The sequence below is a fragment of the Trachurus japonicus genome, chromosome 1 (assembly GCF_045865225.1).
Source record: "Trachurus japonicus isolate A0001 chromosome 1, Traja_1.0".
NCBI classification, from domain to species: domain Eukaryota; kingdom Metazoa; phylum Chordata; class Actinopteri; order Carangiformes; family Carangidae; genus Trachurus; species Trachurus japonicus.
Window position 1 is genome coordinate 38,410,743 of NC_140907.1, and position 26,756 is coordinate 38,437,498.

General features: G+C 38.6%; 1 protein-coding gene and 1 long non-coding RNA gene across 2 annotated transcripts in view; both read right to left on the reverse strand.

The window, feature by feature from the left end:
• Nucleotides 1-6,643: 6,643 nt before the first annotated feature.
• Nucleotides 6,644-8,813, reverse strand: LOC146992549 (uncharacterized). Its single transcript, XR_015036611.1, has 4 exons — nucleotides 8,072-8,813; nucleotides 7,691-8,040; nucleotides 7,251-7,610; nucleotides 6,644-7,210 (listed from the first exon to the last, which is right to left on the reverse strand). It is a non-coding gene; the product is annotated as an uncharacterized LOC146992549 (long non-coding RNA).
• A 2,394-nt stretch (nucleotides 8,814-11,207) lies between these two features.
• Nucleotides 11,208-26,756, reverse strand: part of akt3b (v-akt murine thymoma viral oncogene homolog 3b) — a 39,595-nt gene continuing 24,046 nt past the window's right edge. The window contains exons 7-13 of the mRNA XM_085787401.1: nucleotides 26,662-26,730; nucleotides 25,185-25,307; nucleotides 23,206-23,334; nucleotides 21,568-21,782; nucleotides 17,387-17,474; nucleotides 14,221-14,323; nucleotides 11,208-11,366 (exon numbers count right to left, since the gene is read on the reverse strand). Of these exons, the coding sequence (XP_085643527.1) occupies nucleotides 11,281-11,366; nucleotides 14,221-14,323; nucleotides 17,387-17,474; nucleotides 21,568-21,782; nucleotides 23,206-23,334; nucleotides 25,185-25,307; nucleotides 26,662-26,730 (813 nt within the window). The 3' untranslated portion in view covers nucleotides 11,208-11,280. The remainder of the gene's footprint in view (nucleotides 11,367-14,220; nucleotides 14,324-17,386; nucleotides 17,475-21,567; nucleotides 21,783-23,205; nucleotides 23,335-25,184; nucleotides 25,308-26,661; nucleotides 26,731-26,756) is intronic.

Here is a 26,756-nt window from a genome sequence, read left to right on the forward strand (position 1 = left end):
TGTTTTTATGAAGCTTATTTTAAAGGAGACATATTACGCCCCTTTTCCATAAATTAAAATTAGTTCCCAGGTGTCTTTAAAGGGGACATATTATGGAATTATCACTTTCTGAAGGCTCTTTAACATATATTTGGGTGCTTCCGGCCCCAAAATGTGAGAATTGACAAAAAAAATCTGTAATTTTCAGGCTCCCTAGGTTTAAATCCATGTGGTTTTACGAGCTGTTCCCTCAGTCGTCTTCCAGTGATGTAACTAGGATTCGAATTTGCATAACCTCAACCCTACCTGGTACCAGTAGAAGGGGGCGGGGCTAGCAGTGGTTAATTTGCATTTAAAGGGACAGACACTGAAACCAGCCGTTCTGAACAGGGCTGTTTAGAGAGGATGAAAAGAGCTGTGATGTTTGATCCTTGGGGGATTTTGACCAAAGCATGTCACAGACATGTCTTTAAATCACCTGGGAACTATTTTAATTTGTGGAAAAGGGGCAGAATATGTCTCCTTTAAGACATGTCTGTGACATGCTTCTACCGGTCCCAGGTAGGGGCGGGGTTATGCAAATTTGAAAGCTAGTTACATCACTGGAAGACATCTGAGGTAACAGCTCGTAAAACCACATGGATTTCAATTTCAGGAGTCTGAAAATTACAGATTTTTTTGTGAATTCTCACATTTTGGGTCCGAAAGACAAGACAAACACTGTGCCGAGGCTTCAGAGCGTGTGTCGAGAAATCCAGGAAGTCTTTTATGAAGCGCGTACCGATGCTCGTTGCTTCATTTAGCGCGAGTGACGTCTGAAGCCTCGCTGGTTCAGTAAGTGGTTTGAGTGATTTATGAACATGTATAAAGCGCAATAGATCTGCAAAATTTCCGTTACTGTTCGTGTTGGAGTTTCGCCAATTTTCCAAGCAGAGTGGAAAAAATATTGTTTCTTAATAAAAATGAATAAAGACACTGTCATCCTAGTATATTCATAAGCACAACTCCCATCTTTTGAAAACATTTCATTGACTGAAATATTACTGACAGGTTTTTTGAGATTAATAGACCTATATTACCATTACACATTAATCTAAATTTAAATAAAACTTTAAAAATATTAATTTTATTATATTTTTTATTATACTTGACGGTGATAATTCTCATTCTGACCCAGTTGCAAGACAGACAGACGGCCAAGAGGCATCACAAAGAGTTGAAGTGACAGTAAAGGTTTTGACCAGCAGAGGGGGCTGTGTGCACATGAACCTTTTTTCAAACCATTTGGATGGAAAGCTTGAAGGATTAAAGGGACATTGTGTAACTTCTCCTGTTATCTATTCACGGAAAATCGATTATTTGGTTCAAAAGTCTGTTTTTCATTAATCAGTAATCCCCCCCATCAACAAAGTGAAGTGTTCCTTTCAGCTCTGAATGAGCCGTTCATATCATTCATATCCAGGGCCGTTGTATAGGGGAGAAAGGTGATGATAACTCTAGGGGCCCAGCGCCCAGTGGGGCCCATAAAAAACCCCAGTAGTCTAATCTTTGTATGACTGATTTATTCTGCGTAAGACCCTGACTAATACTCATAGTACACTGTAAAAAATCAACATCTTTCCAAGAATATTTGTCTTATTTCTTGTCCAAATGTCTCATTTCTAGTCAAAACTAATCTCTTTCCACTTAAAATAAGACTCATAACCTAAAACTTTTTTTTTTTTTTAGATCATTTTCACTTGTTTCAAACAAATTTTCACTTGAAATAAGTAGAAAAATCTGCCAGTGAAAGCAGGTTTTTGTGCTTGTAATAAGGAAGAAAAACTTATTCCAAGTGAAAATCTGCTTGAAAGAAGTAAAAAGTGTCTAAAAACAAGCTGCTTTTAATATGATGTGTCTTATTTTAAGTATAATGAGATGTGTTTTGACTAGAAATGAGACATTTTGACTAGAAATAAGACAAATATTCTTGCTAAGATACTTGAGTTTTTGCAGTGTAATGCTGCATTAGCATCAAAACAAAGAAGGCTAAATAAAAAATGATAATACATACGTAGTCTAAGAAAAAAAAAACTGGAAAAGTTAGGGGGAGGGGCCCACTTTAGTATTCTTTAAGGGGGCCCAGAATTCCTAGCAACGGCCCTGAACGCAGTGAGGAGGAATGGAGCGTTACACTGATGCTGCATTCACCTGCAGTCGGGCAGACGGCCGTCGCTAACAAACCAGATGTCATTTTAGTCACAGAAGTCCAGAGAAAGCCGGTAAAACGTGGGTCAGGTAAACAATACCACATCGCCATGACAACATATTGTCACGTGTACGGACCACTTGTTTATATAGAGGCTTGTTTATGCCGTTACGTGCAGCGGCTGTCGTCCGTCTGCCGTCTGCCCAATTTCAGGTGAATGCAGCATGAAAAATACAACTGAGTTGCTTGAGATATACAACCACAACGCTAGATGGGAGGAATTCCTACACAATGTCCCTTTTAAAGGGATAATTCACTCGAAATTGAAATTGGTTTATTGATCCGATCGACATTTATCAGTTGTTTCTTAGTCAAAACATCTTTAAAGGGATAGTTCACCCAAAATTCAAATTTCATCATTATCTACTCACCCTCATGTGGACTAAGGGCTGGGAGAAGTTTCAGAGTCCTCCGTGGCTTCTCTGAGTTACAGGGGGTCTCGGCGTAGCAGTGCATGTCCATATAACGGTTGCAAATGGATACCAACTGTCTTCGTAACAAAAAGACACACCAAAAAACATCCAAATACCTCCATGCTGCTCGTATGTAATGTCCCTCTTGAAATGAAGCCCCGACATGAGAAATTGTCCCGAAAAAAATTAAATAAGTCTATATTTCAAGCTTGTTTTGTAGCGGAAGCTCCTCTTCCTGGTCCGGTATTTGGATGTTTTTTGGTGTGTCTTTTTGTTACGAAGACAGTTGGTATCCATTTGCAACCGTTATATGGACATGCACTGCTACGCCGAGACCCCCTGTAACTCAGAGAAGCCACGGAGGACTCTGAAACTTCTCCCAGCCCTTAGTCCACATGAGGGGGAGGAGGAGATAATGAGTGAGAAATTTCAATTTTGGGTGAACTAACTATCCCTTTAAATCTTGTGTGATGATTAGTGGTTATAAAATGTTATATAATTCATATATTTAATGATCGTAAACTCTTCACATCCATCCACAAGTGACAATGGACGACGAGCTGGAGACACTGATGTGATGGTTTTATTGTTGAGCTGGTACAGGACTGAACCTCAGTGAAGAACAATGAAGAAACTCCAGTTGAGACGTTGGAGAGAAGTCGTCCAAGCCCACACCAGCCGAGTGTCGAACATACCATAAAATGGCTGAAAGCAAAGGGAACGAACGCACCAAAGCTACTAAACGCTGCTTGTAGAAAAATAAAAAATAAATTAATACATTTTGTGAAATGTGTTAATTTATTTTAACAAGCGATATTTATCACATTTATAAACTATTTCCTATATGGTTCATCACATATATTTCAGAATTGACTGTAGAAAATCATCATTTGCCAAATCCATCAATTCAAGGAGATGAATAATAGTGAATAGCAGTTTTAAATGCCTCAGTTTCATTTTATAATTTTTTAAATTAATTTTATCTATTTTAATTTTTTAATAGGCTAGTTAACTTTTTAAAAATATTTTTAATATGAATTTCATTATTTTATATCTTATCATTTTATCATTACCTAGCTACATGAGGGTGAGTGTGTAAAAACACCAGCAGAACTGTCTTTTGGACATTTTTTGACCATAAATGGAGTTAATCTTCACCTTAATCCTGCTCCAGACCAGAATTGGCCGGCGGCATAAGTCACCATGGTTACAAGGTTGGCATTCATGTTAACCACGTTGATGGAACGGAGTCGAGGCTCAGGTTGATGGAACGGGAAGTCGGAGCTCAGCTCGAAGTGTCCGGCTTAGCCAGAACCATGTTTCCATTTTTTTTTTTTTGCTGAATCTAGTTGAGGGGATTCCTGTGACTTAGCCTGAATACAAATATTTACATATTTATGTATTTTACTGTGTATATCACATGATACAAAACTTGACTCTAAATCGTGATAGAGAAAATCAGCCTATGTAAATCTATGAAAAACATACTTTTTTCAGCTCATCATTATTACAGCAAAATATATATATTTTTCTTTATCAATGCTTTTAACCAGATGCCAGGACCTTAGAATTAAAGTTTTTACTAAATTTTAGTTGAAATTTTTTTTTAGTATGTTTGCCCCTGCAGGAGTAAATGCACCATATGAAATGTGGAGAAATAATATGCATTTTTACCATTGTCAACTTTTGCAAGGTGTTATGGCAAAAAAAGAAATAAAAAAAGTTGGGTATTTTGCATCAAATGAATCCCTGAGGACTGTGGCTCTATGCGGAAAAAAAAAAAAGTGTGGGTTTCTGTGTATAACTGCAGCAAACTGAGGCATTTAAAACTGCTGTTCACTATTATTCATCTCCTTGAATTGATGGATTTGGCAAATGATGATTTTCTACAGTCAATTCTGAAATATATGTGATGAACCATATAGGAAATAGTTTATAAATGTGATAAATATCGCTTGTCATAAATGTAGTTAATCTTCACCTTAATCCTGCTCCAGACCAGAATTGGCCGGCAGCATAAGTCACCATGGTTACAAGGCTGGCATTCGTGTTAACCACTTTGATGGAACGGAGTCGAGGCTCAGGTTGATGGAACGGAAAGTCGGAGCTTATGCTGCGTTCAAGACAACTCGGAAGTCGGAAAAAAACGAGCTCCGAGTTGTAAAAAATGAATTGAACGGCGTCGAACTCGGAAATTACAGGTCGGGAACTCGGGTATCATCATATCAGAGCTCCGACTGTCCGACTTGACGTCACGACAACATCAAAACATGGCAGCCCTCGTCTTAAACAGTTAGAATTTAGACATTTTTATTTATTTGTTGAGGTTTAAATGCATATTTTTGTGTATTATTGCAGTAGCCTATATGAAATACGTTTATATTAAGCTGTGATTGTTGTATGGTGTGAAATTGTGTTCCTCGTATGTGACGGAAATAACGTTTAACTGTTATCAAGGCTATAACATTTATGTGCACTCATCTGCAGCGTCTCCTCTCCTCCAACATAAACATCATTTACTGCTGCATTTATTTTTCGTATTCAGCTATGAGCCACAATAATACGCCAAACTTCCTTCAGGTATCCATGGTTTTTTTCTCCCGAGTTCCTGCAGCGTGAACGCAATGATGTCGGAAGTCGGAAATTTCCAAGTTGGGAATCCCGACTTCCGAGTTGTTATGAACGCACCATTAGCTCGAAGTGTCCGGCTTAGCCAGAACCATGTTTCCATGGTTATCGAGGTGGAGCTAATCTTAGCCACGTTGATGGAACTGAACTCTCACTCAAATAAGCGAGACTCGGCCATTTAAGCCAGACTTTGAGCTACCGGTAAGCGAGCTTGATGGAATAAAGAGTCACGACAGCAGAAACCCTGAAATGTATTTCTTTTTAATTTAATTCAAAATAAATACTACCACGGCAACGCAAGTCCACTACTGGGGTCTTGCCCTAATGTTTTGGTAAGAAAACAAACAAGCAAAACGATCCCAAAAAGAAAAAAAGAAAAGAAAAGAAAAGAAAAACAAAAGAATAAAAAGAGACTTCAGTTAATGCATCCATCATCATCATCATCATCATCATCATCATCAGCATCATCATCCTCCGTCAGCGACTTTCCAGAGGTGCTTTTTTTTTTTTTTTTTAAACGACATACAAGGTAACACTGTCATAAACATAAATAAAACAAATACTATGGTACAAAAAAACAAAAAAAACAGGGGAGGAGGAAGAGGAAGGAGGAAGGAGGAGGAGGAGGAGGAGCAAGGGATGATGGGATGGAAACAACCTGATGAAACCAGCACTGCAGAAAGAAAGAAAGAAAAAGACAAAGAGACGTCGTCCACGGTCCCACTGAGTCTGAGGAGTCCATCGGTACAGAGGGGGGGGCGATGGGGGCGATGGGGGCTCGTCTCCATGGAAACATCCTCCGTGGAGTGGACGAGAACGAGTTGAGTCGCCGTCGTCAACCCGAAGAAACAACAACAACAAAAAAAAACACTAAAAACTAAACAAAAGAAGTCGTTTTTTTTAGTTTTTTTTCTCCTTCTGTTTTAAATTTTTTCTTTTTTCTTAAAGGGATAGTAGCATTTTTTTTTTTTTAAAGTGGGGTTGTATGATCTACAAATAGCCCCTAATATGTACTTTAATTAATTGCAGTAGAAGACTCTCTGCACTCCTCCCCCGTTAGCAACGCCAGCCCATAATAGCCCTGCCCAGAGATTTACAACATACAGTGTTGTGAATGGACCCAAAGAAACGGCCTATTTTCACGGCCTAAAAGAGGTTTTACGTGAAAAAAAATACACAAAATACAAAATTTAGGCCGTGAAAATAGGCCGTTTCTTTGGGTCTGTTCACAACACTGTATGTTGTAAATCTCTGGGCAGGGCTATTATGGGCTGGCGTTGCTAACAGGAGGAGTGCAGAGAGTCTTCTACTGCAATTAAAGTACTTAGGGGCTATTTGTAGATCATACAACCCCACTTTAAAAAAAAATGCTACTATCCCTTTAAATGCAGTTTGTCTGTTTGTGGTTGTTGTGGTTGTAGTGTTTATTTTTTCAAGCTCGACGCACTTCTTTTTTTAAATAAATCATCACACAGGAAACATGTAAATAAACGTGTTTATGTCGAGATGCCACGAAAGACAAAAACAAAACAAAACAGAAACAGAAACAAACTAAAGTCTTTTGCATATTTACATCGACAAGTTTGTTGTGTTTTGTTTTGGGGGCGACTCGGTCTCACACACGGCTCAGAGATTTATTGATTTATTGATTATTGATTATTGATCCCCTCCGGTCTGGTACGACACAAACTAACAGAAGAGAGAGTGTGTGTGTGTCTGAGTGTGTGTGTGTCTCCTCAGGAAGCAAAAACTTTCCAAACTCTTTGAGCAACAGATGTGTAACCAGGAGGATCTGGTCTAATCTGGTATAAACGGGTCTGAACTGGGTTGATCTGGTCTGAATCGATCTAATCTGGTCAGAACTGGTTTTATCTGGTCTGAACTGGTCTAAACTTGTTTGAGCTGGTTTGATCTAGTCTAAACTGGTCTGAACTGGCCTGACCTGGTCTTATCTGGTCTAAACTGGTTTGATCTGGTCTGACCTGGTCTTATCTGGTCTAAACTGGTTTGATCTGGTCTAAACTAGTCTGAGCCGGTCTAATTTGGTCTAAACTAGTCTGAACCAGTTTGATCTGGTCTGAGCCCGTCTAATCTGGTCAGAACCGGTTTAATCTGGTCTGAGCCGGCTTTATATGGTCTGAACTAGTCTGAACTGGCCTGACCTAGTCTTATCTGGTCTAAACTGGTTTGAGCTGGTTTGATCTAGTCTAAACTGGTCTGAACTGGCCTGACCTGGTCTTATCTGGTCTAAACTGGTTTGATCTGGTCTAAACTAGTCTGAGCCGGTCTAATCTGGTCTAAACTAGTCTGAACCAGTTTGATCTGGTCTGAGCCCGTCTAATCTGGTCCTTACTGGTCTGAGCCGGCCCTATGTGGTCTCAACCCGTCTAGTCTGGTCTGAAACGGTCTGAACTGGCCTGACCTGGTCTTACCTTGTCTGAACTGGTTTAAACCTGTGTGATCTGCTCTAAACTTGTTTGAGCTGGTTTGATCTAGTCTAATCTGGTCTGAACCGGCCTCATCTGGTTTGAAACGGTCTAATCTGGTCTAATCTGGTCTAAACTGGTTCAAAGCGGTCTAAACTGGTCCAAAGCGGTCTAATCTGGTATAAACTAGTCTGAACCAGGTTGATCTGGTCTGATCTGGTCTAATCTTATCCAGTCTAAAATGGTTTGATTTTGCCTTAACTGGTCTAAACTGGTGTTCGCTAGTCTGATCTGGTTTTAACCGGTCTGAGTTCGTCTAAACTGGTCTGAACCAGTCTAATCTGGTCTAATCTGGTCTGATTTGGTCTGGTCCAGACCAGGTCCAGCTCAACGTCGGCAGTTTCTCCACAATCAAACCAAAGAGTTCTCTGAGTCCAGACTCAACATCCCATCAACATCTGGACCGGTCAGTGATGATGTCATGACGCGGACCGACTTCCTGTGACATCACTACTGAGAACAGCTGGGTGTGATGTCATCGTCTGGTCAAATCACACAGAACATACGTGTGTGTGTGTGTGTGTGTGTGTGTGTGTGTGTGTGTGTGTGTGTGTTTCTCTGGTTCGTCTCTGGTGTGAATCTATCCCACAGTTTTCAGTCTGAATCCTTCCAGATGTTCAGTTCAGTTCACACTGATCAATACTGAAGTTTCATTCATCAATAATAATAATAATAATAATAATAATAGAAACTGGAAGGACGTGGATTTTTACAAAAACATTTTAAACTTGTGACTTTGACACTTTTTTTTTTTTTTTTTTAAGGGCAACGAATAAATAAAATACAAACAAACCAATAAATTAATTGATTAATAAATAAATAGGCTGAATAAAAAAGATTCAGATTTATAGCAGCGAGTAGGATTCTTCATTTTTACACACACACACACACACACACACACACACACACACACACACACATTAACACACACAGACAAACACACACACACTGAAACACTGAATCTGGTTTGTTTGGAGTGAAACTGCCGACATCTGTCCAAAGAGCTGCTTCCTGTTCCTGTGTGTAAACGTGTGTGTGTGTGTGTGTGTGTGTGTGGTTACTATGACAGCATAATGCCGACCCCCCCCCCCCCCCCCCTCCATACGTACAGCTACATACATTACATACATACACACACACATTAAGCCACGTTTCCCTGTGTAAACATCCATTCCACTACCACTAGTCCTACAGCTACGATGAGGAAACAGAAGAGTGGAGGTGGTGAGGAGGAGCAGGAGGAGCAGGAGGAGCAGGAGGAGCAGGAGGAGCAGGAGGAGCAGGAGGAGGAGGAGGAGGAGGAGGAGGAGAGAGGAGGGAGGAGGAGGAGGAGGAGGAGGAGGAGGAGGAGGAGGAGGAGGAGGAAGAGGAGGAGGAAGAAGAGGAGTGGGAGGAGGAAGAAAGGGGAAGAAGGAGGAAAAGGAAGAGTAGAAGGAGGAGGGGGAGGAGGGAGAAAGAGGAGCAGTGAAGAGGAGGAGCTGGGAGGAAGAGGAGGAGGAAGAAAGGGAAGAGGAGGAAGAGGAGAAGGAGGAGGGAGAAGGAGGAAGAGGAGGAGGAGGAGGGAGAAGGAGGAAGAGGAGGAGGAGGGAGAAAGAGGAGGAGCAGGGAGGAAGAGGAGGAGCAGGGAAAAGGAAGAGGAGGAGGAGGGAAGAAGGGAAGAAGTGGAAAAGGAAGAAGAGGAGGAGGAGGGAAGAGGAGGAGGAAGAAAGAGGAGGAGGAGCAGGGAAGAGGAGGAGGAGGAGGAGGAAGAGGAGGGAGAAGGGGAGGAGCAGGAGGAGGGAGAAAGAGGAGGAGGAGAAGCAGGGAACAGGAAGAGGAGGAGGAGGGAGGAAGAGGAAAAGGAAGAAGAGGAGGAGGAGGGAGGAAGTGGAAAAGGAAGAAGAGGACGAGGGAGGAAGAGGAGGAGGAGGGAGAAAGAGGAGGAGGAGCAGGGAAGAGGAGGAGGAGGAGGAGGAAGAGGAGGGAGAAGGGGAGGAGCAGGAGGAGGGAGAAAGAGGAGGAGGAGAAGCAGGGAACAGGAAGAGGAGGAGGAGGGAGGAAGAGGAAAAGGAAGAAGAGGAGGAGGAGGGAGGAAGTGGAAAAGGAAGAAGAGGACGAGGGAGGAAGAGGAGGAGGAGGGAGAAAGGGGAGGAGGAGGAGAAGCGGTGAGAAGCAGAGAAAGGCCTCGTTCTCCTGCCGGCTGTGGAAAGCTGGAGCGGTTAGCTTGTTAGCTTGTTAGCCTGTTAGCTTGATAGCTTGTTAGCTTGTTAGCCTGTTAGCTTGTTAGCTTGATAGCTTGTTAGCTTGTTAGCTTGTTAGCTGAGTTTGAACGCGGTTGTGCTCTGTGGCGCCTGAGTGAACTGTGCAGTTTCTGGCAGTTTAGTGTTTCCTGTTTTCAAAATAAAAGTAGAACTTAAAAAGTAAAAGCGCAAGAAGAAAAAGAGGAAGAGGAAGAGGAAGAAGGGAAAAGAAAAGACGAAAGAGATGAGGTGGAAGTAGCGTCACTGCAGCGATGAGAGGGATGAAACAGACTCGTCCGTTCTCGTCTTCTGTCTTTGTCTTTTTTTTGTTTTTTTTTCTCGTATCTTTTGTTTTTGAACCTGTCGACCGTGATGTCACTGTTGCCATGGTATCGGGAGGGGAGGGGGAGGGGGAGAGGGAGGGAGGGGGGGTAGGGGTGTGTGCGCTGCCATGGCAAATGTATGCGAAAGAAAATCTTTTTTTTTTTTGTTTTTGTTTCTTTGTCTGTTTTTGTCTTTTTTTTGTTTCGTTTTTGTGTTTTTTTTTTTTGAGTGAACCACAAGCCATGCACTTATTCTCAACTAAGAAGAATGAACCCCTCACAAACCCTTTTACCCCCACCCCCCCCCTCTTTACCCTTTACCCTTTTACCCTTTTACCCCCCTCCCCACCTCCCAGAAAACAAAAATAAAACACCCTGTCGGTATGATACGAAACATCTGCACACGTAAGGCAACATTTTTGGTTTTTTGTTCCCTAAAACGGCTCTTCAAACCAAGTGCAAAAAGTCAAATGAAGAAGTAGAAGTAGAAGAGGAGGAGGAAGAGGAAGAGGAGGAGGAAGGAAAAGGGCAGAAACGACAAACAAACAGAAAACAGATGAACGCAACCTGGGTCGACAACTGAATACTGACGGAGAGAGAGAAAAAATAAATAACAAAAACATTGCCTTCTGCAGTAAATAGCGCTGAAAATGTAGGAGACTTCTTTTTTTTTTCCTTTTTTTCTTTTTTTTAGTGTGGGGAGACCGGCTGGAGTCTGATCCCACTGTGCAAAAACCTCTTTTAAAGTCCCGAAAAAGACTTTTCTCCATCTGCGAGGAGGCAGAGAAGGAGAAAAAAGAGGGGAGACTGGTATTTCTTCTTCTTTTTTTTTTTTTTTCTTCTCTTCTTCCTAAAATGGCTACGTGTTTTCCTCAAAATGGCCACGAATGGGGGAGAGGGGGGGGACGGGGGGACGGGCGGCGGCGGCTGGGGGCGGGTGGGGGGACGACGACACAGCAGGCCGACGGCGCCCGACCGGAGCGCTCACTCCCGCCCGCTGGCCGAGTACGAGAACTGTGGGAAATGAGGCCGTCGCTCGTTGTCCGCCGCGTCCATCCCGTCCTCGTCGTCTGTCGACACAAGAAGAGAAAAAAAACATCACAAACATGAGCCGATGCCACAGCTGATCAATGATAACAAATGTGACCCGATCCATCAAAATGAGTCACAGTGACCCAAATTTAAAAATTGGAAAATAAGCTTTAAAATGATACCCTAGTCAAAGTCATACATTTGATGGTTTCCGAGATGTGGCCATTTTAATTACGATCTCCTACTCTCTCATTCTGTTCTAAAACCTGAGAAAATAGCAGTTAAAGTTTTTGCCAGTGATTCTGGCATCTGTTCCTGTACCACGTGATTACACACAACCTATACGGTCCCTTGTTGTCATAGATGCAGCATTCAATGACCGTCGGAAAGCAGAGAATCTCACAATTCAGATGCTTTTTACAGCTCGTCTCTATCACAAACGGTTCAGAAGTTATCATGTTTTGTTGACGTTTTGTAAAACATGTGCAAGCGCTGTGTCGATGCTACGCTCTGTTAGCGTCGATGCTACTCGGTTTAGCATCTGTTTCTGTACCCGTCCCTTCTCGTCATAGAGGCACCATTCAATGACCGTCGGAAAGCGGAGAATCCCGCGATTCAGATGCAGTTTACAGCTCGTCTCTATCATGAACGGTTCAGGAGATATTTCGTGTTTTGCACCGAAGCAACGCTCATTTTCAGAGGGTTAAAGTTGCAAGTCGACTTTAATCATCATTTACGTGCCTTTTCTCAATTATCTGGACTGTGAAACTTTGGGAGATTGTTTTTGAATGTCATTGCTTTGAAATTAGGGTAAAAATTTTTTTTTTTTTTCTATGGGTTTTCCACGTTATCAGCTGATTATCTAAAAATAGAACGTTGCGACATCCGACTCATTTTGATAGAACGGGTCACAAATAAGAAAAATTATTTAAAAAATAAAAGTGATCAATATCAAAACTGTCTCAAAAACAGCGCAGCTAAATGAGCGCGGTTTTTAATTTTACCTAAATCTGTCACTTTCTCCTTTTATTTAGGTTTATTTATTGAGTTTCTTTATTTCTTTCTTTATGTATCAAGGAAAAACAAGGAGCTCAGCACTTTTTCTAATAAATAAATTATAATAAATCAATTTGAATAAATTAATTATTATTATAAAACGTCACCCTCATGGAGAAATAAAACCTAGCTTAATTTTTTAGGAGTATTAGCATCGTAGCAATAATTCAACATCATTTTGGTCCTTTTCTGTTGTGTTTTTCCCCCCATCGTAATGGTCAAAGTGCAAAAGTGAGTTTACATACGATTCTCTAAAACGTAGCCTGATTTTAGCCTCGATGCTAATGCTATTTTCATTGAATATTAGAAACCTAGCTTGATTTTTAGCAATGTTAGCATCGTGGCAAAATTCAACATCCTAAACTTTCATCATTACTAAAAACTGCAACAAAAAAAGAACCAAAGTGCGTAAGTGAGTTTACGCACAAAACAGCAATTCTATTCCTTAAAACGTATTCTGATTTTAGCCATGATGCTAATGCTATTTTCACGAGGCATTAGAAACCTAGCTAGATTTTTAGTAGCTTTATCTTTTAGCAGTGTTAGCATCTTGGCAAAATTCATCATCATAAACTTTGGTTCTTTAAAAAAAAAAAAAATTAGGAATAGGAATAATCAAAGTGCTTAAGTGAGTTTATGTACGATTCTCTAAAACGTAGCCTCGATTCTAATGCTATTTTCATTGGACATTAGAAACCTAGCTCGATTCTTTAGCAGTGTTAGCATCATGGCAAAATTCAACATCCTAAACTTTAATCATTTCTTTAAAAACCAAGAAATAAATAAATAAAAACAAAAGAAAGAACTAAAAATCCAAGTTTAACATCCCAGTAAGTACAAAACAGCATTTCGATTCTCTAAAACGTAGCCTGATTGTAGCCACGATGCTAAAGCTACTTTAATCAGACATTATGGACATAGTCAGATTTTTAGCCGTGTTAAGCCAAGTTGTTGTGACTTTAAATTAGAATAATTTTTTCCCATCATCCTTTGCTGTGCGATGTGTTTCGTGCTAATTAGCATGCTAATGTTATTGCATTTAGCTCTTAGCAGGGCCGTTGTATAGGGGAGAAAGGTGATGATAATTCTAGGGGCCCAGCGCCCAGTGGGGCCCATAAAAAACCCCAGTAGTCTAATCTTTGTATGACTGATTTATTCTGCGTAAGACCCTGACTAATACTCATAGTACACTGTAAAAAATCAACATCTTTCTAAGAATATTTGTCTTGTTCTTGTCCAAATGTCTCATTTCTAGTCAAAACTAATCTCTTTCCACTTAAAATAAGACTCATTACCTAAAAATTAACTTGTTTTTACATCATTTTCTCTTGTTTCAAACAAAATTTCACTTGATAATAAGTAGAAAAATCTGCCAGTGGAAGCAGTTTTTTGTGCTTGTAATAAGGAAGAAAAACTTGTTTCACTATCAGATTTTTTCTACTTATTCCAAGTGAAAATCTGCTTGAAAGAAGTAAAAAGTGTCTAAAAACAAGCTACTTTTAATGTGATGAGTCTTATTTTAAGTAGAATGAGATTTGTTTTGCCTAGAAATGACATTTTGACTAGAAATAAGACAAATATTCTTGGTAAGATACTTGAGTTTTTGCAGTGTAATGCTGCATTAGCATCAAAACAAAGAAGGCTAAATAAAAAATGATAATACATACGTAGTCTAAGAAAAAAAACTGGAAAAGTTAGGGGGAGGGGCCCACTTTAGTATTCTTTAAGGGGGCCCAGAATTCCTAGCAACGGCCCTGGCTCTTAGCGCTGTTAGCTTTACGTCCGTTCTGTTTGACTCAGGTAAAAACCTCCGAGTCGATGCCGAGTCGGCCTTACATTTCTCCGGGGGAGTGATGGTGATGGTCTGTGCTGTGAACTCCTCGTCGAAGTAGCGAGTGTCCGTCTCCGAGCTGACCTGGGGCATGAAGGGCGGGACCAGCTGGAAGAGACAGGAAGCAGCTCATCGATCACGAGGTGGGAAAACCAACACAACACAACACAACTAAAACAACAACTCACTTAAAGGGATAGTAGCATTTTTTTAAAGTGGGGTTGTATGATCTACAAATAGCCCCTAAGTACTTTAATTGCAGTAGAAGACTCTCTGCACTCCTCCCGTTAGCAACGCCAGCCCATAATAGCCCTGCCCAGAGATTTACAACATACAGTGTTGTGAACAGACCCAAAGAAACGGCCTATTTTCACGGCCTAAAAGAGGTTTTACCTGATTTACTGTATGTTGTAAATCTCTGATGTTTTGTTTTGTCCCAATGTAGTTACAATAACTGTGGTTTGTCCTTGTTTGTACTATTGTTTTTGTCTTTTGGTTTGTTTGTTTTGTTTGTTTATTTGTCTGTTTGTTTTTCTATATTGTTGAGAACATGTTTGTCTGTTGAATCTATGTTTGTCTATATGTTTGGACCCCCTCGAAAACGAGATGATACATCTCAAGGGGTTTTATCCAAATAAACAAATTTCAATCTTAAGTACTTAGGGGCTATTTGTAGATCATACAACCCCACTGTAAAAAAATGCTACTATCCCTTTAAACACAAACCATCGTCCTGAGGATTTTTTCACTTCTAAATATAAAGATCAGAGCTGCAGCTAATGATTGTTTTCATTATTGATTCATCTAGTGATTGTTTTTTTTCCCATTAAGTCGACTAATCCTCCAGTTTATGGTCAGAAAATATTAATATTAATAAATAACAAATAACAAAGCAAGAATATATACATATTTTTTCTTGAAAAACGATGATTTTTCTATTGATCAACTATTAATCGTGTCGGCTGTGTCTGTGTCTGTGTTTAAGAATAAAGTGATGAGTCATGTCACTTCCTGTCTGAGGGAGTCTGGAGCTCTGTCTGCTCCCACCATGACTCAGCATCAACTCTGCTGAGGAACTGAAGCTGCACACGGTTTCATGAATTCACTGTTCACGTTCAACAGCAGTTTAATCATTATAATAAATGATTAACAATCAATAATTTGGGGGAGTTTATTCCTCTTTACACTCCTTTACAAATATGTAAAACAAGTTATCAAGTGCCTCTTTGATTTACACTTTTCATTACCTGTGATTTTCATTACCACCACTCAACCTTTCATTATTATTTATTTTTAATTTTCCAACTATAATTTCTTGTCTTATCTTTTGTTGTAACGTATTTGAAATTAACATTTTGTGGAATTTTTTTTTTTCCTAACAGATGTTTCACCTTGAATGATTTTTTTTTTTTGTGACAAATTGCAGCTTGTTTACATTTCCACCCACTTTCTTAATTTATCAAGGATTAAGAAAAAGGAAATGACTCAAATGATTTGCACCGAACTTGTACCGATGGAAGAAACCAGTAGATTTTTGGATTCACATTTATTGCTGTTTAGCTAACGTTAGCATTAGCGGCTGTTTACTTGACGTAATAAACGCTGAAATTTGAGCATTAAACTTTATTCTTTCATTCACCAAGAGGTGTCTCCACCTTGTTTCACTTCTATTTCTATCACTTCTACTCTGCTACTCCAGATAGCATAGCATAGCATAGCATAGCATAGCATAGCACAGCATAGCATAGCATAGCATCTAGCTAACCGCAACCTGGTCATTTTCCGATAGCGAGTCACTGTAGCGTCCAATCTGCTCAGAGGACGTATATAAAAAAATATGAATCCTTTCTTTTTTTTTGCATTTATGTTGCTGTTTCCTACAGTTAGCTTATTTTATTCAACATTTTGTCATGTTTTATGATGAATAATGATATTTTTCTATTATGGTAGCTGCAGAAGTTCAATGTGTTTTTTCAAGTGTACTAGTGAACTGTGTTAAAATGGTAAATACATAAATTAAAGAAATAAACTAGGTGGAACTTGTAATGAATGGTTATATATATCAATAGAACAGTATTTATCAGTTTTCACTTTTTCCATGAACAGTTGAACTACAATAGGATGTGTGAGTGTCGGGTGAACGTGGTGTTTTTGACGATGAGGTAATTTTTTTTTTCTTTTCTGTTCTATTTTGGAGTTTTTAATCACTGTAAAGTCCAATCTGCTCAGAGGACGTATATAAAAAATATGAATCCTTTCTTTTTTTGCATTTATGTTGCTGTTTCCTACAGTTAGCTTATTTTATTCAACATTTTGTCATGTTTTATAATGAATAATGATATTTTCTATTATGGTAGCTGCAGAAGTTCAATGTGTTTTTTCAAGTGTACTAGTGAACTGTGTTGAAATAAATGGTAAATACATGAATTAAAGAAATAAACTCATATGTAACTAAATTACTTGGCACTTGTAATGAATGGTGATATATATCAATAGAACAGTATTTATCAGTTTTCACTTTTTCCATAAACAGTTGAACTACAATAGGATGTGTGAGTGTCGGGTGAACGTGGTGTTTTTGGCGATGAGGTAATTTTCTTTTCTTTTCTGCTCTATTTTGGAGTTTTTAATCACTGTAAAGTCCAATCTGCTCACAGGACGTATAGAAAAAAATATGAATCCGTTCTTTTTTGCATTTATGTTGTTGTTTCCTACAGTTGGCTTATTTTATTCAACATTTTATGATGAATAATGATATTTTTCTATTATGGTAGCTGCAGAAGTTCAATGTGTTTTTTCAAGTGTACTAGTGAACTGTGTTAAAATGGTAAATACATACAGTAAATAAAAGAAATAAACTCATATGTAACTAAATAAGGTGGAACTTGTAATGGTTATATATATTAATAGAACAGTATTTATCAGTTTTCACTTTTTCCATTTGAACTACAATAGGATGTGTGAGTGTCGGGTTTTTGATGATGAGGTAATTTTTTCTTTTCTTTTCTGTTCTATTTTGGAGTTTTTAATTCCAGCCAGACTTTTTCTTCTCCTTCTTCTTCAGAAAAAAACGAGGTAACCCTGATACCAGAATATCTCAGGTACGCTTTTTTTTTTTGAATAAATTACCAACGACTGAAGAAAAGAAGATAAGATGACGCGTCGTCTCACCTTCTTGTCGTAGACGTCCTGCCAGTCGATTGTGCCGAAGAAACTGTGTCGCATGATCTCCTTAGCGTCATCCGGTCCGCCGCCCAGCCTGTCGAACACACACACACACACACACACACACACACACACACACACACACACACACAGGAAGAAGAAGTAGAAGTTAGACATCAAACAAGCAGCAGCAGCTCTAACAAAGTCTCCATCAGTGGAACCAGAATATCATCCACCTGGCTGCCACTGATCCTAAAATAACCGGCCGGGGGTGAACGAGTTCGGCGGCGGCGGCGGCGGTCGCCTGCTCCTTCGTTAGAGACAGAAAACGCCTCGGGGATTATCAGAGCGGGAAATTAACAGCAGCCGAACAGCAGCACTTTGACTGAATACCAATTACCATTAAGAGGGGTTTTGTTTTTGTTCTGTTTGTTCTGCTGCTCTTTATTATCTGGGCTGCTGCTGCTGCTGCTGATGCATTCTGGGTACGTTACGGAGAAGGATAACTTTTTTTTTGGGTGCGATTCCAGCAGCAGGTGTGACCGACCCCACTACACAGGCCACAGAGGACCACGGCGTGTTTAACCCTCTATGGTACGCTGCATTATGATGCCAGCGAGGAAAAAAATGTTTGGAGTGTTTTTATGTCTCAAAATAGACTAAATAAACATAATCTAAAGACATTTTTTTAAATTATTTATTTTTGGATGTTTTTGGGATTTTTTGCCTGTAGGCAACATTGTACTATTATGGTTCATCATCTACTGTATTAGAAACACCGACCAGTCTCTGTAGACTTTCACCTTCACTGGCCTCATCCTCATCTTCCTCATCATCATCATAATAGCCTGATGTTTACTTTACTGCATCCAAAATCAAATTTATTAAGGATCAAAAACTAAATGATGATGAATGATATGTTTTTGAACATTATATTTACACCTAAACACACACTACCATAGTCTCATAATGTAATATTGATTCCATAATGGTCCACTGTCGCCTCAAGGCAACATTGCAATTTTCTATAATGGTACGTTGTTGCTTTCGGGCAACAGGTGCATTTTAACAAGTTTCCATTATTTAGTAAATAAGTAATAAGTAAATAAATTGCATGGAACTATTAAAAATTAAACTTTACTAATCTATTAGTGTAAATATATTTTTTTCCAGGAAGTTACTGTATGTTTTCAGACCGTTTTAGTGGAGCAAAATGGCAAACCTGTTTCCTTTGAAAAAGTCTGCAAAAAAGGGTTTCAGTGGCTTCTTGAAAGTCATGTGATAAATTAAAGCATTGTTATTGGTTCTCTAAGGTCTCCTCTCTTTTTTAAAGTATTACAGCATTAAATGGGATGAACTGTGGAGATGTGACAGGACAAAAAGTGGTTTGTTGCTGCCTGAGGGCAACATGGTACCATAGAGGGTTAAGGAAACATCCCAGTGTCTTATAATAATAATAATTATAATAATAGTAATAATAACAGGGTTTATACAGGAATCTTGAAGTTAATTTCAACACCTTTTTAAGACTTTTTCAAGACCTTCTCAACATTTTTTAATACCTCACCGCCGCTTCAAGCTGTAACCATTTACATCAGTGACACTTTTAACTGAACAGTTTTGGTTTTTGTAATAACAGGGTTCCTACAGTTTAAGCCAAGTTAAATTAAAGCCACTTGAAATGAAATTTAAGACCGACTTCATAATAAACACAAATGCAGAAAAAAAACACCACATCAATTACATTTTACCCACTTCCAAGGTAAAGTGACTGCTACATGAACATTGGATTGTGTCTCTTTCCAGCTGTCCTTTCAAAATTAATGCATAAAAAGTCTGAAAAACAAAAACACTGACTCAGGAGCTGGTGGCGGTGAGAAATTTAGCGCTGACGGCCGCCACTAACTTCTCTATGTCAGAATGTTACCAATTATTTTGAGATTTGAGACTAATTACAACCATAAAATACCACTTACCATGTGTTAACATTTTTAAGACTTTTGAAAAATTGATTTAAGACATTTTAATGCCAATTAAGGCCTTGATTTTAGATGAATGAATTCAATGCCTTTTAAGACTTTTTAAGGATCCGTAAGAACCCTGTATGCAAGAAGTGTCAAAAACAACCAGGCAACTTATTTTCATTTAATGTGGTCATGTCCATTGATTAAAATATTCTAATAGTCTACTGTCCAAACAGAGAGAGAGAAGTTCCTTGGCATTAAAATGGTAATGGATCCTAAACAGTGTATTCTTGGTATCGATCGTCTGGTCAAACAGGTAAATTGTTGAATAATATTATGTTGTATGCCGCACGTCTGTCAATTCTGCATGCTTTTTCTTTCCTGTCTTTTACTGTATTTGTGTTTTGTGTATGTAGTATTATAATGTGTTGTATGTTGTGTTTCGTGACAGCAGAAGGCTGTAAGTTTGTGTTATTTTTCTGATGAGCTTGTCTTGCTGTCAACGTAAATCAAAAATTAAAAAGAAAGTTACAAAAAAATAAAATAAAAGGAAACATCCCAGTGTCTCATTCAGGGTCAGCGGCTCAGATCTGTGTGTTTTATTTTATTTTATTTTATTTATTTTTTATTGTTTTAATCTGAGCCGGTGGGATTATAAACTGCACATCCCATCATCAGGATCAGCAGCAGCACGGGCTTCCCCAGGATAATGGCTGCTCGGCCCCCACGCTGACGAGGAGGAGGAGGAGGAGGATGAGGCATTAATGGATGTTTAGTGTCCTTTCATGGAAATTAAAATTTTAATAAGTCGAGTAAAGTTCAGGAATCAAATACGTTTTCTGTCCTGTAGAGATTTTTAACTACAGACGGGCTGACTGGAGACTCTAGAGTGTCTGTACTAGTGCATTTGTCTCTATGCACGGCTGCTACTAACAATTATTTTCATTATCGATTATTTAAATGATTAATCGATTAGTTGTTTGGTCAATAAAATGTAAAAAAATGTCTTGTTTTGTCCACAAACCAAAGAGAGACTCAGTTTATTGTCATAAAGGAACAAAGAAACCAGAAATATTCACATTGAAGAAGCTGAAAACAGAGAATTTGGACTTTTTTTTCTTTAAAAAACGACTCAAACTGATTATTAGATTATCAAAATAGTTGAAGATTCATTTAATAATCGATTAATTGTTGATTAATTGTTGTAGCTCTATCTCTATGTGAGCCTGTTTATTTATTCATTTTATTTAACTTTATTTTACCAGGCAAAACATTCTGAGCTAAATTCGTCTTTACAGCGTTGGTCTGGAAAGTAAAACACTTGTAGTTAAACTGGGAGAAGACAAAATTAACATTACAACACATTGAGCAGCAACGAAAGTAAAAAAAAAAAAAATAAAATAAAGTAAAAACTGTGTCAGACTGAAGTAAAACATCTACAGGTGTCGTTATGAATGTCATTTAGACGCCTTTGAATACAGATATCGATACAAAACCATCAAGTTTGTACCTGAAACAGTTTATCCAAACCGATTTATCTAAACCGGCTTCAACTCCACAGTGGAGCTATTGTTTTTATTTCTTATTATTTTAAACTAAAAACCAAAAATACTGTTTGCATATGTGAAGTCCTGCTCTATCACCTTGGCTTTTATTTTGAAATTCCTACCTGTTATATCATTTTTACTAGTTGTTCTGTCTCCCTTTCTGTTTTACCTTTACTGTTTTAATTCTTTCTCTTGTCTGTTTTTAAATAATGTTTCTTTTTATGTTCTCATTTTGCTCATATGTGAAGCACCTTGAGTTGTCTTGTTGCGGAAATACAAATAAACTTTCCTTGCCTAATGTCAACCAGTGACACGGTGCACATTACCCTCTCTCTCTCTTTCAATGCCCTAAAAAATACATGTTTTGAAGTATTTAAATAAACTTTAACCTTTTGTTTTATGTTCTTTTGTTTCTGGTTGTTTAGTTCTGACCCAAAAACAGAAAGAAAATGGCTCTGTTCTGTTCTGTTTAAAATACTTTTTTGGTTAAAAGCAAAAAGAAAACATGATGTCGAATGAATTATTTATTTTATTAACTAAGGGAAGATTATATAAAATGATTCTTCTTCTTTCTGCTCCACTTTATTCTGTGTTGTTGGTTAAATTTCTGTTTATATATATTAAAGGTTTAGTTCCTGTGTGTGATCCCTGGTGGTGCGTTCAGGGCCGTCCGTACCGTTTGTTGGGGTCCTTGATGAGCAGTCCCGACAGCAGCGACTTGGCGTCGGCCGACAGCGTGCGCGGGAACTTGATCTCCTCCATGAGGATGAGCTCGAACAGCTTCTCGTGGTCCTGGTTGTAGAACGGCAGGCGGCCGCACATCATCTCGTACGTCACCACGCCCAGACCCCACCAGTCCACCGCCCGGCCGTAGTCGTTGTCCTCCAGCACCTGAACGCCACATCAACAATCTGTTATAATCCGTTATCTGTTTTCAATGTGAACATCTTCCAAACTACCCAGGGGGCAAAGCAAAAAAACAGACATGGAGCGTTGTAAAAGGTTTGACACCAGAAATGATCTCTAGGAACTTCAAGGATTAAAACCTGGGTGGACAACCTGGTCAACTAGCTGCTGGAAAGCTACAGGGGACAAAACCCCTTTCTGGGGTCATTTTGCTGGCAAAATGATGTAAATGCAAATATTTAGGTACTACAATGGCATAAATAGTCATACAACTATAACATTTGGCAGAGAGTATCTTGACACATAGGGGGAGGCATGAAAAAAAGATTCTGGGGTTTGATGCAGCTCGATTTTAAGATATCACCCTCAACATCCCAAAAAAGACCAAAAAAAAAGTACTGTTCGCCTGACAAATTCTCATGAAAATGATTATTTTCCAGCACTTTATGGAGAATATCTATGCTTAACATGTATATAGAAAATTTCCTTAATTCATAAACTTCCATTTGAGTCCCAGATAGCCTTTCTATCTCCAAAGCCCCACTTGCTGTGGCCAACGGTCTTCTCTATCTATCTGTTCAGAAATACAATGTTTTCTGATCATGACAGTTAACATGGAGTTTTTCACAATAGGTGTTGCATTGTTTGGAGACAGCCTGTAGCTTTCCAGTAGCTAGTAGAAAGGCTATCTGGGACTCAAATGGAAGCTTATGAATTAAGGACATTTTCTATATACATGTTAAGCATAGATATTCTCCATAAAGTGCTGAAAAATAATCATTTTCATGAGAATTTGTCAGGCGAACAACACTTTTTTTGGTCTTTTTTGGGATGTTGAGGGTGATATCTTAAAATCGAGTTGCAACAAACCCCAGAATCTTTTTTTCATGCCTCCCCCTATGTGTCAAGATACTCTCTGCCAAATGTTATAGTTGTATGGTAAATGCAGAGACTGCTTGATGAAAAACTGTCCCTGAAGGCAACGTGCATCAGCGGTTTTGCATGAATTTCCCTCTAAAACAACTCTGTGTGGTAACGTTGTGTTATTATCTCATAGCGTGGTGAATGTGCAGCTCACAACTTGTCCACCAGAGCGTTGTGGAGTTGTTGGATTGTGTATTTGATGAGTTTGATGAGGGAAACCAAGAAATCCCATGAGCCTCCATAGCGTAGCTCTGAGCAGCTCACGGCTCTGCTCCGCCGTTCTAAAAACAGCTTGCACCGACAATTAAAGGTAACGAACCTACTGCTATGACTATAGGGGTTATGGCAATGCAACGTACATTTCCTTTAATTATTTCAATGACAATGAAGACGATCTTCATCTTAAAACATATAACAGGGCCTGAATCTGATCTGAGCCACTTGAACCTTGTGTGTGTGTGTGTGTGTGTGTGTGAGCTCTGACCTCAGGTGCCAGGTACTCCGGTGTCCCACAGAACGTCTTCATGGTGGCCGTGTCTGTGATTCCTTCTTTGCACAGGCCGAAGTCGGTGATCTTGATGTGTCCGTCTTTGTCCAACATGAGGTTCTCCAGCTGAGGACGAGGACGAGGAGGTCAACCACAAAAAATAAAGTCTTTTAACAAATGAATTCAATAAACCCGATGGCAAATACTTTCTGGTCTAAGGATTATGCATTAGCCTACACACAGATAAAGTAGTAACAGTAGCCTGGTGCATTCAGTTTGTTTTCTCAGGGTTTATACAAGAATCTTGAAGTTCATTTCAATACCTTTTTAAGACTTTTTCAAGACCTTCTCAATATTTTTCAATACCTCACCGCCACTTCAAGCTGTAACCATTTACATCAGTGACACTTTTAACTTAACAGTTTTAGATTGTGATAAAGACTAGAGACCACTATGATACAACAGAATTCAAAATAGGCTGGGATAATAAATCAAAGGTAAAGTTTATCAAAAAAAAAAAAAAAAAACATTGCTCCACTCTCAAAAAACAAAAACAACAATCTTCTTTTCTTTTTTATGAACCGGTTCATCTTTGTTTTTCAATAAAATTAATAAATTCACACATTTTTACAATGTTTTTTTGGACTCTTGGACAGCTAATTCAGAAAAAATACCTCCAAAATGTAAGACTTTATAAAGTCGTGAAAAGACTTTTAAATACTTTTTAAGGTTGTTAATTTTCCCCAAATTGATTTATCACCTTTCAATACTTTTCACGACCCCACGGATACCCTGTTTCTGCTGGATTATATTTAAAGTACGTCCATATATCTTCTGGTGGAGTGAAGAGTCAGGTGTGTTGAGCAGAATGCGCTGCATGTCAGGTGGAGGATGGGATGCAGCAGCGTTGTAGATACTTGTTTAATTGACAGATTACACGCACAATAAGCAGAAATGTCACCGCACCGGGCGCACCGCGGCTCGTCTCAGCAGCGTTGTTCTACCTTTGACGGAGCCGTTGCTAAATCGTGTGAAGCTTAGAGCGATGACCAGGGCCGTTGCTAGGAATTCTGGGCCCCCTTAAAGAATACTAAAGTGGGCCCCTCCCCCTAACTTTTCCAGTTTTTTTTCTTAGACTACGTATGTATTATCATTTATTATTTAGCCTTCTTTGTTTTGATGCTAATGCAGCATTACACTGCAAAAACTCAAGTATCTTACCAAGAATATTTGTCTTATTTCTAGTCAAAATGTCATTTCTAGTCAAAACAAATCTCATTCTACTTAAAATAAGACTCATCATATTAAAAGTAGCTTGTTTTTAGACACTTTTTACTTCTTTCAAGCAGATTTTCACTTGGAATAAGTAAAAAAAATCTGATAGTGGAACAAGTTTTTCTTCCTTACTACAAGCACAAAAAACATGCTTTCACTGGCAGATTTTTCTACTTATTTCAAGTGAAAATTTGTTTGAAACAAGTGAAAATGATCTAAAAACAAGTTAATTTTTAGGTAATGAGTCTTATTTTAAGTGGAAAGAGATTAGTTTTGACTAGAAATGAGACATTTGGACAAGAAATAAGACAAATATTCTTGGAAAGATGTAGAGTTTTTACAGTGTACTATGAGTATTAGTCAGGGTCTTATGCAGAATAAATCAGTCATACAAAGATTAGACTACTGGGGTTTTTTATGGGGCCCACTGGGCGCTGGGCCCCTAGAGTTATCACCACCTTTCTCCCCTATACAACGGCCCTGGTAGTGACACAGCCCGACCACTAACATTTACGTCCGTTCTCGTCTCGTCAACGAAAACTCACACATGTCTCGTCATGTTTTCGTCATCAGAGAGCCATGTTTATCTCCTCACCGTCTCGTTATCGTCATGAAAAAAAGGGGCGTCAACGAAATATATTTCGTCATCGTCAACGAAAACAACACTGATCTGGGTGTGTGTGTGTGTGTGTGTGTCTCACCTTCAGGTCACGGTAGACGATCTTGGCCGAGTGTAGGTAGTCCAGAGCCGAGACGATCTCGGCGCCGTAGAAACGGGTGCGGTCCTCGGAAAACACTCGTTCTCTGGACAAGTGGAAAAACAGCTGGAAGGAGAAAACACACACACACACACACACACACAGAAGTTTATTAATCTGATTTATTGATCCAGTGAAGAAGGAGAGGAAGAAGAGGAAGAAAGTCACAGCTGAATCTCAGCAAGAGAACGTGACAGGGAAAGTTTTTCTGTTCTCATCAATCAATCAATCAATCAATCAATCAAACTTTATTTATAGATCACTTCTCACGCGCACACACACACACACACACACACACACACACACACACACACACACACACACATTCGTATTGATAAAACACTGAGGAAACACCAGAGGAGACAAAAGAGGATGAGAAAAATTGACAAATAAAGTATAAATAAAAAGTTTTTACTTTTTATGTATTCTTTATTTTTCAATTTTTCAAGAAGTAAAGAACTGTTCAGGTCATAGACAGATAAAAGACACAACATAAAATAATTAAGAATAAATAAATACAGTATATAAATAAATAAAAAAAGAGGAAATAAAATGGTAAAAATGTATAGCCTACATTTAAAATTCAGTAAATATCTATTAAACAATAAAATGTTGTATTAATTATCTATTTATCTAAAAGGTGATTCAAAGCAAGAGAAGTCAATAATAACACAATAACAAGTGCTGATATACGACGGAGTATTAGAGCCACATTGAGAAAAAACCACAACACAGACTTCGAGAATAAAGTTGTTAATTTATGAGAATAAAGTCGTAAATTTATGAGAATAAGTCATACATTTCCTACGAGAACAAAGTCGTACATTTACAAGAATAAAGTCGTGAATTTACGACTTTATTCTCAAAGTTTGTGATTTTTTTATTTGTCCATAATTTGGCCCTAATACTCTGTCGTACTAATAATATAAGAATAATAAAATAAATGTAATTCAGTTAAAAGCCAGATTAAGGTCTTCTTGTATAACAGTGTTTTTATTTGAATGAATGAACTCTATTGTCATTATTCACACTGTACAATGACACTCAGAGTCTCTCTGTCAATGTAAAGGTAGAATAAATTAATACTTACACTGTGTAAATATATTTTTTTATTCTATTTATGTAAATAACTGTATATACCTTTGAAATAATTTGGCATTTGTTTTCATATCATTTTTATATTTGGATATTTTTCAACTTTTTTTTTTACCTTGTATGCTACAATGCTACAGTAACAACCACATTTCCCATGTGTGGGATTATTAAACAGTCTAATGTGTCTTAGATAACAGCAGCATAAGGAAGTATGTGATCAACTATAACACACAGACTTCTGTATGACTCTAAAAGATTAAAATATTGTTAAATATTATAATTGATAATGATGTTATTGATGTTGGAGCTGCTCCTCGTCTCTCACCTCTCCTCCGTTGACGTACTCCATCACGAAGCACAGCCGGTCCTTGGTCTGGAACGAGTACTTCAGAGACTGTGACGCAAAATAAAGAAAGAAAA